The sequence below is a fragment of the Cryptomeria japonica genome, chromosome 6 (assembly GCF_030272615.1).
Source record: "Cryptomeria japonica chromosome 6, Sugi_1.0, whole genome shotgun sequence".
NCBI classification, from domain to species: Eukaryota; Viridiplantae; Streptophyta; class Pinopsida; order Cupressales; family Cupressaceae; genus Cryptomeria; species Cryptomeria japonica.
Window position 1 is genome coordinate 403,210,462 of NC_081410.1, and position 17,597 is coordinate 403,228,058.

General features: G+C 37.3%; 1 protein-coding gene across 2 annotated transcripts in view; it reads left to right on the forward strand.

The window, feature by feature from the left end:
- Window positions 1–2,312: 2,312 nt before the first annotated feature.
- The window catches only part of LOC131065838 (arginine biosynthesis bifunctional protein ArgJ, chloroplastic), a 133,613-nt gene continuing 118,328 nt past the window's right edge, over window positions 2,313–17,597 (forward strand). The window contains exons 1-2 of one of the 2 annotated variants that reach the window (XM_058000475.2): window positions 2,313–2,447; window positions 3,329–3,451. In XM_058000475.2, coding sequence (XP_057856458.2) covers window positions 2,358–2,447; window positions 3,329–3,451 — 213 coding nt within the window. In that variant the 5' untranslated portion in view covers window positions 2,313–2,357. Of the gene's footprint in view, window positions 2,895–3,328; window positions 3,452–17,597 lie in introns of both variants that reach the window. The other variant, XM_058000474.2, reaches the window with a different exon arrangement.

Here is a 17,597-nt window from a genome sequence, read left to right on the forward strand (position 1 = left end):
GGGACTCCGGGATCTCGAGGTGAGAAAACAAAGAAAACTACAAAGAAAACCCAGTAGTTCAGGAACCCGAGGTCCCGAGCTTTGATGACTAACAAAAACTAGCAAATTCGGAATCCCGGGAACCCGAAACACTGAACTCACCAACAACACAAAAGGGACCACTTCGGGAAACTGGGTTTCCGAAGTGGTCCAACAACAGATAAGAAACAAACCCAAGAATTTGGGGTTTTGAAGTTCTGGGGAAGGACTCAACAGGCAACGCGGAACTTCAGAAACCCGAACTCTCGACAGACTACAAAGACGAAGCCGAAAGGAAAGTTCGGGATCCCGAGACTGCGGGATTCTAAACCGAACAAACAGGCAAAAGAGAATGCAATCCGGGAACTCGGGAACCTGAGGTCCCAAATTGGTTCAAACAAAGACCCAAAAAACACAAAACCACCACTTCGGGAACTCGAGAACCCGAGTTTCCGAAGTAGTGCAATCAAACAAACGACCCCCATTTCGGGAACTCGAGTTTTCGAAGTGGGCAAAAGAGAACGAATTCGGTAACCCGGGAACCTGGGTTTCTGAAGAACAGATCAGAAGAACAACCCGGGAGTTCATGAATCTGAACTTTTGGGGCGAAAAACAAAAGACGAAAAAACACTTCGAGAGTTCGGGAACCTGAAGTTCCGAAGTGATGCTCCAAATCGACACAAAGCGAACTCGGGAGTTCGAGAACTCGAACTTCTGAATAAGGAAACAAACAAACGACCCAGAACTTCAGAAACTTGAACCTCCGGGGCTAGACAAACCAACAAACAAAAACATAAACGAACTCGGGAACCCGGGGACCCGAACTCCCGAATGAAGAAAAGGAAAGAAGCAAAAGCCTACCTTGGGAACTCAAAAACCTGAACTCCCGAAGTGACCAAAACAAAAGCCAAAAAGCAAAGGGAAAACTAACAGAAAAAGACAAAAAGGGGGACCCATATTTTCATGGGAGTGAAAATTATGGGACTAGATATGCAGGGCATAACACTACCCCCTTCATGATTTTATTATTCCTTCTACCTACCCTTTATTCTTAGTCGACCATTTATTTCTTTCATCTTTTAATCTTATCCCTCCATTTCCTAAAGTGTCTTCTATATAAGATGATACTTCCTTCATTATAAACCTTAATCAACTAATCACCTTATGTCATCAAGCCATCTTGCGATCAAGTGTTTTCAACCACCATCCGTTCTTTGTTGAGCTCTTTTGTACACACAAAATCTGAGAGCAAATATATCAAACAAGATCAATGGAGATAGGAGATAATGAAGATTGAAACCCTACTTGACATGTGAATGGTAATCTTGTTTATTTTGTGAATTTGCATGTTCTTAGGTATCTTCATTGGTGTATGGTGAATGTTTGGTTGTAGAACTAGGGCTTTTATTGTGGTTGGATCTTTGTGGTTTTGCAATAATTTTCATCATCATTTTTCACCGTATACAACTACTAATTTGAATTTCAAGACATGTGGATATTTAGTAGGAAAATACAAACATTTAAAACTTGATTGCTCTAATATTTTATGTATAGTAAGTTTGTAAGAATCGTAGTGTGTAAAAATACATTTAGAGAATCTATTACATCACTAGGGTCAAGTGAGCTCCTAGGTCAAACTTTTGAATGATCATACTTTATGCCTTGAAGAAAATATTTGAAAACAACATTCAAGAACATGCAAGTGGCCTATATATAAACATCATTATTTGTCCCTTTAGAAAATAAAAATTCTTTACAACAATTCTCCTTGATGTTCGTAGTTTCCTACGTGTTCCTTGTTGTCAAAGTAAGTGTACATTAAATATCTTTAAAATACAAAAGATAACATGTCACATAAACATGTACTAAGTTAGCTCACAAGAACTAGTACATATGCATATAGAACTTAGAAATTGAATTTGAAAGTGTGATTCCAAGTTTATTTCCACATGCCATAAGATTGATCTTAAACAATACAAAAATGAACAAGACACGAAAGTGATAATTTTAAAATAAAAAGCAAAGTTAAAAATATATACAAATAGAAATACAACAATAAAAAATAAATAACAATTATATAATTACAAATAAAACATTCATTAAAATACAAAATTAAATGAAAAATAATATACAAATTTCATCAATTATATCTAGCTTTTGTTTTCTTTACAATATTATTTTTTAACAATAATCTTCTTCATTTATAAATATGTTAAATGTAAATCACTCCCAACTGTATGGAAAAACCACTTTCTTTTACATTTTTTTAAGGTATGGAGGGGATTTAACTTTAGGTGGTTCTAGGTTTTAAAATATTTTCTCAGAGTTAAAATTTTTTGATGTCTTCATCATTACATTTATATAGGACAACGCATCCACTAAGGTTCTTTTACAGTCAGCTTTCCTCTATGCGCATGGTGGTGTTCTGTGTAAGGGCAACTGAGCATGCTTGTGTTCACTTTTATTGGCTCGCTTGCTTTGATCAATTTAAAAAGTATAAGAGCTAATAATGGTAGCAAGAATTGGATTCTGAACACAATAATGCATTCAAAGTAAATAGAATAACATTCTGAAGGGAAAGAACAGAATGTGCTCCGTTACACTTTGCCTGTCCTGATATATATTACCATTCTAGAAGACTTGCGTAAATCAGAGTTTTCAAAACGAATTCCAGTCCCAGTTTAATCCGTAAACCTCTTACACTAGAATACCAATCTCTACTTCTCTGCAAAACCAAAAGAAGGCTACGAATGGAGGCGGTGAAACTGTCCTTACCAATCTCTACTCCACTGCGAAGCCATCCAGCACTTGGCCTTCAAAGCAACAATCATCTCTCATCCTACTTCAATATTATTCCCCTCAAGGGCTGTTTAAAGGCATGCTCATATCCTATTTGCAATGCACCTTTTTCTGCATCGTTCTGCATTTTTTATTTAAAAAATGGGGTGGATTTTCAAGATATAAATTAGTAAATGTTGCTTAAATAAAGGCCATTGGACTTATCCCATGCCCCCTTCCAAATTCTGAGTACCTTGAATTGATTTTTAATCTGTACTGATATTATTGGTTTGATTTTGTTAATCATCAAGTCTTAGGATTCTTCCTTATTTTGAGGATGTAATGTCTTGAAGGGTCTGTCTTTTAAACCAGTTGAATTATTCTTATATTCTTAAAATTTTAAATTTAATTTACGTACTTTGGTGCTTAATCCCATTTTTCTGAGAGTCTGCACATTGAATTTTTACAGGAATAATTTATAGAGCTGCTTAAATAATCTCTTGTACTTTATTTGCGTGGACTTGTTTTTCAGATTTCAAGTAGCTCTGGCTTTAGCTGTTTGAATGGGCGTGTTGTTAGATGTGCAGCCGATGTGGCGCCCAGCAGTTTTATTCCTGCAGCCCCAATTGTTCTAAGCGAAGGGCCATGGGAACAGGTATACCATAAAATATTTCCCGCTATCAATATTTTATTTTTGGTTCCGTAAAGTGCAGACTTGGCTTCTGCCTCTTCCCTTAATATATTAATGAATGACAGTAGAAAGTACAATCTTTTGATTTTCCACTGCGAACCATTCTCAAAATTGTACACAGAGGATGCGTGTTATCGAGTCGTGTTATTCCTCATCACTTGAGCTGGGTGAGTTGTACTACCCCATACAGGCGCCTGCCCCAGTAGCTAATGCAGCGCCCGCACAACACCTTTCACCTTCTCACATTTCGCTTCAGGCAGCTAGTTCCCGCTATGGCTTAGCTGCTGTTATAATGTTCCCTTCTTGTCTCTCAGTAGCCCTTTCCTAGCAGTCTGAAGCATCATTCCAATGTGTTGATCAAGAAAAGGCCACCAATAAGCTCTTCGCCATTGTGCGGATCGTAGCTGTCAATTGCTTCTGTCAAATGCAGCCGTTATCTCTTTCCTATGTAACAGTCCACCAGTCCTTTGACTACCCCTTGATCTTGTAGAATGTTAATTACATTGAAGAGGAATGCAGAGATCACTCCGCTGTCATATAGTCTTCTGGTTGTTTGGTCTCAGAGATCATTCGTAATCACTATCCTCAAATTACCTTCCACCCTTGGTTCTCCAAGGCGAGAAACCACCAGTGTGCGGCAATGTCTAAAACTTCCAGAAGTATTTGTCTCTCATTTCCCTTATTCATAATTGTTTCTCGTTTCCTCTGCTGTCTCCCTTGGACTGTATCGTTTAATAAGGCTCGAGGCATTTTCCCAGGTGCACAAATCTATTCCCAGCCTGCAAAATCTTCCCTGTGCTATAACGGTTGATTGTCATGACCTCCCACTTGTGACAGCTGATCTCCAACTCATCGCTTACTGCAGTTTCTGCCTGTTCCCAGTATCAACAAGGTACAATGTTATTATTATTCTGCCACCATCAATCCTTCCCACGCTTCCATTGTATCACTTATTATGATGTCTTCGTCGTATTCAATCTCAAAGTTAGCCAGGGAGCCTGCACACGTGTTTCCTTCTTGCTAATAATGTTGTATTGGGAGGGAAGCACATCAAGCCGTTTCCATACCATTTCCAATTTGCAGTTGCCCTGTTCTCATGGCATTTATAATTATTATGGAGTCACCTTCAATATGCATTTCTTTTATTCCCATTTTGCCATAAACCTGTAAACCTAGCAATAGTGTTTGAGATTCAGCTTCATTGTTTGTTCCAGGAGCCAACTTTTTTGAAGCAGCATGTATGAATTTTTCTTCCTAGTCCCTGCTTACACAGCCAATGCGAGATACTCCTTGATTGCCTATGGCCTCACCATCCAAATTTAGTTTTAGATGATCTTGCTTTGGAGAGGTCCATTTGATATCTCTGTGCTTTTTGTTCTGGTAGTTGAACCCCTTGGACCCACGAATTGGAATGATTAATCTTTTTTAGTCATGTAGTATTTCTAGCAATAACTTCTTTTGATCTACATTTTAGTGAAAATTAGTCTCGCAATAACTATGTAAAAAAGATATACTGATATAATCCATTTGGCATGTTCAAATTATATTTCTCTTTAATTTTAAATATTTATGACTTTTTGTGCAAAAGTATATCTAGATAAAAATTGTATTGAAATGTGGAGGAAGAAAGATGAATATGGAATACAATGTAGAGATCCTTATAGAGATAACTCTTGGCAAGAGGTCCAGTAAATCCCTCAAGTAGTTATAACTCAAATAATTGGGATATAAAGATTCCTATTCTAATAATTAGGATGTTCTACAGTTTAATTACCCTGCTAGGTCCTCCTCTTCATGAAATGGTTCTCTTCACGATGACTTTTACTTCTAAGTAAAATATGATGAATCATTCCATTCTAATGTTCCATAAGATCCAATTTTTCTAGCCAACAAGGACGAAGATCCCCCCTATGCTCACCAATCCTCTTCTGCACGGTTCTGCACATTTCATCAATACAAGTTCTACCACATGAGCATGAAATAATGAAGACTCCTTTGATGTTTCCTGGATCAGCTGAATTGTTAGTTGTTTTCTGCATCTTCTTTAGGGTATTCCAAGGTAGTAAAGTTAATTTGATATCCTTCGTCACCTATGTTTGTTTGGTCTTGTTAGAAATCCCTGAAAAATAGGAAAAAATGCACGAGGTTGGCCACTAGAAGCTTCGAATCTTGGCGTGGATCTATAACTATTCTATAGCATTTCAGAAATTCCCCTATTGAAAACTTTGGTGACATGTTTCTTTTCTTGTTCCATGTGCTTTCTGTTGGCAAGTTTGAGGAGCATGCTGGCAGTGATTTTTGTTAAATTTTAGCATTCAGATATAACAGAACTCAGAAATAACGAAATGCAAGAACACGTAACACAGTTTACCCTGGGAAAACCTCCCTCTTTGAGAAAAAACCCAGCATTAATTCTCAGATCTTATTAAGCAATTTATCAAGTGTATCTTTACAATGAGAAGCAATCAGCAAACTATGCACAGTAGTGTAATGTCTGCAATGATGAACTTATCTGCAATAGGATGTTGCTGCCACAGGGAGAGTTGCAGTCACTGAGATGAAGGTTGCTGATCCTAGGATGAGGTTCGCTGCCCAGAACAGTTCACTGTGACTTAAATGATGATTGCTGTCCTTCCAGTGATGTTCACTGTCCTTCCAATGAAGATCACTGTCACTGGAAACCAGTTCGCTATCCTTAAGTTATTGTTTTGCTGACTCAGTGAACAGTCTGCTGAATGAAGGAGACAATTCGCTGCGTGTGAATAAATGTAAATAATGCCATACAATTTACTTGTTTATATACTTGACTTGAGGTGTCAAATTAGCAAGTCGGCTTGCTTACATATTTTATATTTTACAATTAAACCGATCAATAGGTCTTGCCTCATTACACGTTACATTATGTTTGCTTAACCACCCAATTTGGGTCCTTCCTTAGAACACGTTACATTATGCTTATACGCCCAAATAGGGCTAGCCTTATATGAGTTTAAGTGTGTGTAATCAAACTTTAATTGCTTTTAGCAACATTAAAGTTTGACGATCTAGGCTAGCATAATCCGAGCTAGCTACTAATTTCAACACTCCCTCTTAGCTAGGGAAGATAATAACACGTCATGGACCTTCCATGACATCCATCTTGCATTGCCCGCAAAGGATGGATCCACCTTGCATTGCCCGCAGAGGGTGGAAGAGGTCTTACACCTCAACCTTCTCCCAGAGAAGGACACAATGTCATCTTGCATTGCCCGCAGAGGGTGACTCCACCTTGCATTGCATTGCATCACTCAAACTCCCTCTCAATCAAGGCTGCGTTCTCCACAACTCCAAGCCTCTCTCTGAAGTTTTCAAACTTCACGCGAGCTAGAGGTTTGGTGAGAACATCTACAATCTGCTCATCAGTGCTAACATATTTCAGCTGAATGGCACCTCTCTGTACCATATCACGAACATAGTGATAATGAGTTTCCACATGTTTTGACTTGTCATGAAACACTGGATTAACAGACATTTTAATACAACTCTGATTGTCACAATGAATAACTGTGGGTTCCCAAGGTTGTCCAAACAACCCAACAAGAAGCTTTCGAAGCCACACTGCTTCTCTCGATGCAACACTCAATGCAATTTACTCAGCTTCTGCAGTACTCAAGGCTACTAAGGACTGTTTTCTGCTGGCCCAGGAAATCACAGCATAACTTAAATTGAAGCAGATACCTGAAGTGCTCTTCCTATCGGTAACACTTCCCGCCCAATCAGAATCTGAGTAACCTTCCAAGGTAACGGTAGTGTTGATTGGATACTTTAGCCCATAGCCAACAGTTCCACGCAAGTATCTCAGAATATGTTTGGTTGCAACAAGGTGAACATGCTTTGGCTTGTTCATAAACTGGCTGAGTGCACTCAATGCATAACAAATGTCTAGTCTAGTGTTAACCAGATACATCAATGATCCAATCAACTGCCTGTACTCGGAAAGTTCTACAAAATCAGAGTTAGCTACAGATAAACTCAATTTCTTCAAGTCAGTTTCCATAGGAGTAGACATGGATTTGCAATCCATCATTCCAAATCTTTTCAAAATATCAACAGTATATTTTCCTTGACTTAAAATGATTTCATTAGGTCTTTGCCACACTTCTAACCCTAGAAAGTAATGCATTAGACCTAGATCCTTCATTTCAAATTCAGTAGCTAATTCTTTCTTACACCTAATGATGAGACTATCTTCGCTAGTTAGAAATAAATCATCCACATGTAAAACCAGAATTAGCATTTCACCATTAAATACTTTAAAGTAAAGGTTAGGATCAACATCATTCTTACAAAACCCTAAACTAACCAAGTACTTATCAATTCTTTCATACCAAGCTCGAGGAGCTTGCTTGAGGCCGTAAAGAGCTTTCTTTAATCTGCATACATGAGATTCTCTATTATGAGTCTCATATCCTTCTGGTTGCTCAATATAGACTTCTTCCTCAATGACACCATTAAGGAAGACAATCTTTACATCCATCTGATATAACTTCCAACCCTTAGCTGCAGCAATTGCTATAATAGTTCTAATAGAAGTATATCTAGCAACAAGAGCAAATGTTTCTTCATAATCTATGCCTTCCTTTTGAGAAAAACCACGAGCTACAAATCTAGCTCTATATTTCTCTATACTACCATCAACAACATGTTTAATTTTAAACAACCATTTAGAAGAAACAACAGACTTACCTTTAGGTCTAGGCAGAATATCTCAGATATCATTCTTGATGATGGATTGGTACTCTTCGTCCATAGCTAGTTTCCATGCTTGCTGGTTCATAGCTTTTTCTATGTTGGATGGTTCAGTCTCAATGATGTTGCACATCATTGCAACATAGTTGGAGAACTTCTGAGGTCTCCTACTTTCTCTGAAAGCACCACTAGGTGCTACAAACTTTTCTGCTTCTTGAATTGTGCTCCTAACCTAATGTGGTCTTTTCTTGCTAATTGCAATATCTCTAGGTCCATCAGTTGGATCTAGAGGCTCAGGAGGATCACCATGCTCAATAGGTTCGGGAGGTTCAATAGACTCCCTCTGAATCTCAGGGTTAGTATCAATATCCATGTTTTGATTATCATTAACTTCTCTATCATCATTGACAAGGGAACCTTTAGATTTCTTAAAAGCAATATTTTCTTCAAACGTAACATCTCTCAATATACCTTTGTCTTGGAATGTAGATACAAAATGCTTTGGAGGATTCACTGTATCCAACAAGGATACCTTTCTTCCCAGATGGCTCTAGCTTAGTTCTCTTTTCCTTTGGCACATAGACATAGACATGACTTCCAAAAATCCTTAGGTGGCTGATATCTGGTTTGACTTCAGTGAAGGCTTCTTCAGGAGTCATGTTCTTCAAGACAGGGTGAGGGCATCCGTTTTGAATGTATACTGCAGTCTTGGATGCTTCGGCCCATAAGAATGTCTGCAGATCCTGATCACGAATCATTGCTTTAGTTGCTTCAACAATGGCCCTATTCTTTCGTTCAACCACACCATTTTGTTGAGGATTGTAGGGAACGCAGAACTCCCTCTTAATTCCTGTCTCTACACAGAAATCATTGAAACTACTTGAGGTGTATTCACCTCCATTGTCAGATCTTAACACTTTAATCCTTTTATCAGACATGTTTTCAGCCAGGGCTTTAAATTCTTTAAACCTACTTAGCACTTCATCAGATTCTTTAGATTTTAGAAAGTAAATCCAAGTCTTTCTAGAAAAATCATCTATAAATGTAACATAGTATAGAAATCCGCTAGGTGAAGGAACAAACATGGGTCCACATAAATCAGAATGAACAAGTGCTAATTTTTCTTTAGCTCTACTTTCACTTTTATGAAATTAGTGTTCTTACCTAATGCACAACCTTTGCAAGTATCATCATGAAAATGATTAAGTTTAGGCATACCTTTAACCATTTTTTCAAGTGAGGGAAGTGCCTGAAAGTGAAGGTGGCCAAGCCTTTTATGCCATAGCTCGCTAGATTCGGGAGCTTCATGAATGAGTGCTCGAACAGGATTAGCTAAAAGCTTATACAAATTATCATATCTATTTCCAATAACACGAGCAGATTTAAAACTAGATTTCTTAGGCCAAGCAAGTACTTTACCCTTAGAAAATGCTACTTGATAACCTTTATCTTCTAGGGCAGAAATGGAGATTAAATTTCTTTTAATTCTAGGAACAAATAAAATATCACTAAGATGCAAGGAGATACTAGATTCTAAATTTAAAGAAGTATTGCCAAAACCTCTTACCGAATACTGAGCATCATCACCAATTACCACACGAAGATTAGACTCTTTCTCCATTAAGTCTGAAAGGTGCTCCCGGTATCCTGTGATATGCCTGGATGCACCACTGTCTATCAACCAAGTGTTGCTGTCAGTTGGCACATTACTGGATAAGGCAAAAATGAAGAGGAAGTCTTCGTTATCCTTCAAATCTGCAACTTCATTCAGGTTCACTTCTCTTTGCTTGGGCAGATTCTGACATTCTTTAGCATAGTGTCCAAACTTATCACATCTGAAGCAACAGATACGTGAAAGATCTCTTGGCTTCTTCCTTGAATCGTAAGTAGCAGGAGGTCTGAAATCTCTATCTCTTTTCAAGCTGTTCTTCTTCCAATGATCACCCTTTCTTTTGACATGTTGAGATGCAAGTACATGATGGTCACCTCCATGCGAGCCCTTGAGCATTCCTCTTGCGGCTAGGCGAGGTTCCTCTTGAATGCAATCAGACCGGAGGCGATCAAATGAGGGAAATTCAGCTCTTCCACTTATGCTTTGAATGAATGGATCCCAAGAATCAGGGAGACCATTTAATGCAATCATGACAATATCCTTGTCCACTACTTCACTTCCAATGGAGCTGAGTTGGTCCTTCAATTCTGAAATTTTCATGAAGAAGGACATGACTAAATCTCCCTTGCTCATCTTGATTTGAAGAAGTTGCTGCCTCAGAGTAAGTGTCCGGCTGATGGTATTGATTTCGTACATTCCTTCTAGGTGTTTGAACATCTCCTTGGCTAAAGGTAACTTGGAGATGACTGGAACAAGATGATCCTTCACAGAATCAATTAGAAACTTCTTTGCCTTAAGAGCATTCTTCTTGAACTGCTTTAACTCATCTGGATCTGAGGGTTCAAGCAAATCCTTGTCTTCCACAAACTGTAACTGCTCAACCTCTTCAAGGGCAAGAAGAACACGAACTTTCCAAGAAGTAAAGTTGAGAGCACCATCAAGTCTATCCTCTACCTTCAGTCCTGTAACCATCTTGCAAAAACTAAAACAACAAACTGAAAGTGAAGGATAACTGATAATTTGATTACTTTATAATGAACCTAAAGTTCTGATACCTTGTTAAATTTTAGCAATCAGATATAACATAACTCATAAATAAAGAAATGCAAGAACACATAACACAGTTTACCTTGGGAAAACCTTCCTCTTGGAGGAAAAACCCAGCATTAATTCCCAGATCTTATTAAGCAATTTATCAAGTGTATCTTTACAGAGAAGCAATCAGCAAACTATGCACAGTAGTGTAATGTCTGCAATGATGAACTTATCTGCAATAGGATGTTGCTGCCACAAGGAGAGTTGCAGTCACTGAGATGAAGGTTGCTGATCCTAGGATGAGGTTCGCTGCCCATAACTGTTTGCTGTCACTTAAATGATGATCACTGTCCCTCCAATGATGTTCGCTGTCCTTCCAATGAAGATTGCTGTCACTGGAAACCAGTTCGCTATCCCTAAGTTATTGTTTTGCTTACTCAATGAACAGTCTGCTAAATGAAGGAGATAATTCGCTGATTGAGGACAATTCACTGTGTGTGACTATATGTGAATAATGCCATACAATTTACTTGTTTATATACTTGACTTGAGGTATCAAATTAGCAAGTCGGCTTGCTTACATATTTTATATTTTACAATTAAACCGATCAATAGGTCCTGCCTCATTACACGTTACATTATGTTTGCTTAACCACCCAATTTGGGTCTTGCCTTAGAACACGTTTTATTATGCTTATATGCCCAAATAGGGCCAGCCTTATATGAGTTTAAGTGTGTGTAATCAATCTTTAATTGCTTTTAGCAACATTAAAGTTTGACAATTTGGGCTAAGCATAATCCGAGCTAGCTACTAATTTCAACAATTTTTGATAATAGATTGAGGGTTCTATCAGGTCCCTGTCCCATAAGTAAAGCGATATTTATAAGATTGTGTTAAGTGGTAAATACCAACAAAAGCACAGGGTTACAAAACTAAGCAGACCTGCTTAAGGAAAGATAACTTAAAACAGAACCCCAAACCAACTGCCACCTAGATTGTAAAGACAAAGCATAGATAAAGAAGACCCTGGGGCAGTTTCATCTTTAGAGGAAATCGAGATACCTGGTTCTTCTGCCATCCTCCTAATAACCCTTGACACTACACTCTTTGCGATTGTAGGGAGATACACATTGCATATCTCCAAGGACTCCTCTCTAATGACTACTTTCAGATTTTCTATACAAAGTGCCAAATTTTGGAAATTTACTGCAAGGTCAATTGTTTTTTAGCGAAGGCTTCTCTAAAAACCTTAAGATGCCTCATATCTGCCTAACAAAGAGAACTTGCAGATGTACCCATTTTACAATGTGATGTAGAAAGTTGAAACCCCTCTTAACAAACACCTACAACACACTTCAATACTCGTGCAAATCTGATTCATAAATCAGAAAAATAACAACACCGAATGCAAAATAAAAGCTACGAAGTAGTATTAGACTCTTTTTTTTTTCTCATTGAAATTCATAGACTCAAAAAGTCTGATTACATGAATACATGAATGAGCCACCTCCCGGACTGATAAAAATAGTCACAAACTCATTTAAAACTGTTCTACACCAAAATAATAATAGAAGGAGTTTTAGACAACTCTATGAAGAGGTTTTCCAAAAAACCCCTGCACTGTCCCCAATCAATAACAAAACAATAACTCCCCTCTAAAATGCTACACACAGCCCCTCTAAAAGCACCGACACCAAAAAATGGAAAAAAAAATTAAAGCCCAGCAATAATTCCCTTATGTTACTTTTCACCCTAGCTCAAATTAGCTAAAATTAGGTCCTCATGGGGGGACTCCACTACCCAGCCCAGCATTTAGGAATCTATGTAGGAGAATTTAAAATTTGAAAAGATAGTTTTTCCCACGTGGAGGATGCTCTGCATGAGACACACATGGTAGAAATAAATGTTTCATGAGTGAAACTCATAAACATTTATAATTCCTGTGTTTGTTCTGCATCCACTTCTCTGCCTCATCCTTCAGAATATGCTTAACTAGTTTCCTCTGTAATTTGATGTCTCTCCCATTCTTCAATTTCCTCTTTTTCTTCTTCTTGTTACATAATCCAATTCCCACCAATATATACTAGGGAACTCGGGAAAATAAAAAACTTCAATGTCATTCCATTCAGTTAAACAATCAAATTCTTGTATTATCTAATCCCTTGAAACTGCTGCAAAAACTTGTTCTTCACCCCTCTCTATGGTAACATCGTGTTCCTTTTTGTTCAAGCCTTCCAAGACACTCTTTTGCTGCAACCATTTCCTCTACTTTCACATCAATATTAGAAAAACAACCAAGGATTTCTTTTTTCCCATCTTGCAACAAACTATTAGTTACAAAAACTTCATCTTCAACAATCTCTTTATCAAGTAAGAGATCATCTATCAGCCCACCCTTCACCTGTTCATCTTCTTTCTCATTCATAACTTTATTTTCCAATGGATTATTTGCTGCAACGCCCTCTCTAATACCAATATAATCATCCTTAAACAAATCAGATTCAACAATGTTCTCATAATAATCAGATTTTACCTTTTTTTCCTTTTCCATTGAAATTGTCATTCTGCCCTTCTGGAATGCTATCAACTGTAAAATCCCTTGCTGATTATGGCCTTAAAATGCTGAAGATAGGCTCAAGGAGTATTGTCAAACAGTTGTCCTACAACCTCTAAACCTGCTGTTACCAAAATCTGATTGCTTTGTTGATGTTCATGACCCGAGGTATTATATCAAACAATTTACACACAAACATTAGGCTTGCTGTTCTAAGTTTCAGATTGATAACCTTGCGTGTTATTGATACAAAAAAGGCTTTGCATAACTTTGCGTGTTATTGACACTGGTGAAAACTAATATTTATTGAGTGCAATTGATCTAGAGGACATATAACAAACTGACAAGAAAAATACACCTCAAATGCAACTCAAATATGAAATGAACATTTTAGCAAACACTTGCCATACATGCTTCAGGATAACAAACTAAATATCCAATACTGCTGTCATTAAGATTTGATTACAATTTCAGATTGTTACAAATGACACAATAGCACTGATTTCTCAGACCTAATTGACTTATGAAGTATTCATTGGCTGCCCCTATTTTTCTGAACATAAGGTACTCAGAAATTAGACATTTTATAGGCAAATAATGATCAAGAACCTGGTTATTTGATGCCACAAGGAAAAGTAGATCCCAGTGATCATGTAGGAGCTGTCACATGAATTTTTGAAGGCTTCAATAGTGAAATTGCCCTACTAGAAGTATGGCACCAAAACCCTTGAGTTGCAGATGTAATAACAAATAAATATAGCACTCTCTCCCTTCCAAGTAATGATTGAAATGATTGCCAAGGCCAGCCAAGTTGAATGAACAAATACCCACAAAATTCTGGGCAACCAGCAATGTGTAATGAGTGAAAATGTGTGACTCAGTAAGTCTGACCACCCTCCATGGCAGATCACAATTTGGACTGAAAATCATTGCAAACTCCTCCAAATCACCACCAAAATTACCTCCAAGAAATCGCCTAACTCCTGAATGAAGTGCAGGTCATAAACATCAATTACACCCAAGTCTGAAACATTCCTTCCCAGCCGTACTCCATGATTGCTGAAGCTAAAACTCAATAAGCTCCAGGTTGAACTCCTGAGATAGAGCTCACAACCAGCGATAATTCGGAAGATCTTTCACAACCTCAAAATCGCATTACCAATTGAGAGTTTCCGTTTCCAATGGCCAATAATGGTAGAAACCCAAGCTGGTTCCTTCACCACGAAGAACTCCAAATCAAATATCAAATCCTCAATGATTAGAAGCTTAACTTGACCTTCTTTTATACTTTTTCTCCAACCTTTCAAGAAGCTTCTAGAAATAATATTATTTCACTTAAGTGACTTTTTTATGATATAATATTAATTTAAGTCACTTTATTAAATTAATTAAATATAAAGTTACCTTTTAATTTTTATTTATTTGATAACTTTATAAATGATTAACTTAATACTTTTTAATTAAAATAATCAATTAAGCTATCCTTTAGAAATATCATTAATTGGGACAACTTTATTAATTAAAAAAAATTAATTATTCTGCCTCAAAAATGGGAACATTACATCAACACTGCTACAAATTGCATTAGCAAATCATAATCTTCATCTTCACCTTCTTTGACTGATTCTTTAACTCCATTAATCAAACATTTACTAGTGCTTTTACATACCTTTTCATCATTTTTACTTAAAGATTTTAATTTGTGTCAAACTCCATCCTTCATCACGATATATGTGTTTGCATAACCATTGTGCATTGCCTTCCTGTCAAATTGTCACGGTCTTCCCAATAACATATGACAAACATTTATTGACATAATATCACACAAGACCTCATCATGGTAGTCTCTTATCTTAAATTTAACTAAACATTGTTCACTTACCAAAACTTTTTGATCATCTTGCAACCAAGCAATTTGATATGGATGTAGATGCCTCCTCCTTTCAACTGTAACTTGCTTACCATTTCTTCTAAAACAAGATTGTCTGAGCTTCCACCATCAGTAATGACATTGCACACCTTACCCTTGCACTTAAATCTTGTCTGAAATTAACTCTTCCTTTGAACTGGTTCTTGTCTTGCATTCCTCAAGACTCTTCATGCAACAAGTCCTTCTCTATTTTTTGCATCTTCTGACTGTGATGACTTAGCATTTTCCTCATTCACATTTGCTGCTCCTGGGCTATTTTCACATCTTCTTCTTGTTCTTTCTTCCTCATGAGGGCAGTCAAAAGCTCTATGACCCTCTTCTCCACACTTAAAACAAGTTCCACGAAAGCCTCCTCTTCCGAGTCCTCTACCTGATCTTCCTCTTCCTCTGATATTTTGTTTTTTGGAATTGTAACAATCATCAAACTTCTGATTTTTGCTGCTGCTATGGTCTTCTTCATTCTGATTTTTTGATTATTACCTTCATTCTTCTTTTCGTACGATCTTCCCTTTCCTCTTTGCTTGTTTTCAAACTTTTTGTTTAATCTTTCTTCAATTCTTAGAGTGAATTGGAATGCTTCCTCTATGGCATAAATTCTTATTAAACCCAATTCTTCCTTAATGCTTGGTCTTAACCCATTGATGTAATGGGCTATCTTCTCTTTATTAGCTTTAGAATAGCCCGTTCTAATCACGATCTTGTGGAATTCGTCTGTGTATTCTCTCACTGTTTTATTTCCTTGTTTTAGACCCAACATTCTTTTTAATAAATCCAACCAATATTCAACTGGAATAAATTGTCTCTTCATCTTATCCCACTTGCAGATTTTACTTTTTCCTCTTCTCCCTCTTCCAATTTGGACTTCTTTCCACCACATTTTAGCATGTACTTTTAGTTTGGTTTTAGCAAACCTCACTTTGTCTGGATCTTCTATTTCTTCAAAATCGAATTACTCTTCCATATCATATATCTAGTCGATTAATTCTTTTGGATCTAAGTTCACATTGAAGAAAGGAACTTCAACCTTTGGTCTTTTCCCTATCTTTGTCAATGCATTAACAAGAGGATCTTTTAGAGCTGCTCTTTCTGCTTCATCTTCAACATTTTTTTCTTCTTTTGAAGTTTTTTTAGTCTCATCATCTTCACTTTTAGGTGCTCTCCTACAAAAAAACCCTTTTCTGATTTCTTCTTGTAGGTCTTCAACCTGCCTACTAAGGGCTCTAAAATCATCAATATGGGTAATTTCTGGAGGATTTCTTCCTCCATTTCCAGCTCCAACTTTACCCCAGCCATGTGGGGCTCTTCTTGCTTATATTTCACAACACCCACAAGCTCAATCCTGGTGCAAACTGTCTCCCTCTAACGAATCTGCCTGCACATTCATAATCTTTTGTCTTTGATACCACTGATGTAGAAAGTTGAAATCCCTCTTAACAAACACCTGCAACACACTTCAATACTTGTGCACATCTGATTCATAAATAAGAAAAATAACAACACCAAACGCAAAATAAAAGCTGTGAAGCAGTATTAGAATTTGATTTGGGAAACTCTGTTTTTTTTTCTCATTGAAATTCATAGACTCAAAAATTCTGATTACATGAATACATGACTGAGCCACCTCCCGGATTGATTAAAACAATCACAAATTCATTTAGAACTGTTCTACATAAAAATAATAATAAGAGGAGTTTTAGACAACTCCATGAAGAGCTTTCCAAAAAAACCCTACACTCTCCCCAACCAATAACAAAACAATAACTCCCCTCTAAAATGCTACACACAGCCCCTTTAGAAGCACCCACACCAAAAAACTGAAAAAAAATTAAAGCTCAGCAATAATTCCCTTATGTTACTTTTCACCCTAGCTCAAATTAGCTAAAAAAAGGTCCTCGCGTGAGGACTCCACTAGCCAACCCAGCATTTAGGAATCTATGTAGGAGAAAATAAAATTTGAAAAGATATTCTCTCCCACGTGGAGGATGCTCTGCATCACAATGTTCCTCCATTCTATCCTCAAGTATGATCAGATCGTCTTTAGGGATCAAATGACTCAATATCCACTCCAAGATAACGTTGGCTGGAACTCCTATTGCTAATTTATTCACAACATCCTTAATGATTGAGGTATGGGTATGTTGCACCCATGAATTGAACAGCCCATCCTGTAATGTACCCTTCACAGGTGTGATCAATTGACGGAGACCCTTAGCCTATTTTAATTCCTGTAGACTAATTGGGGTGTGTTAA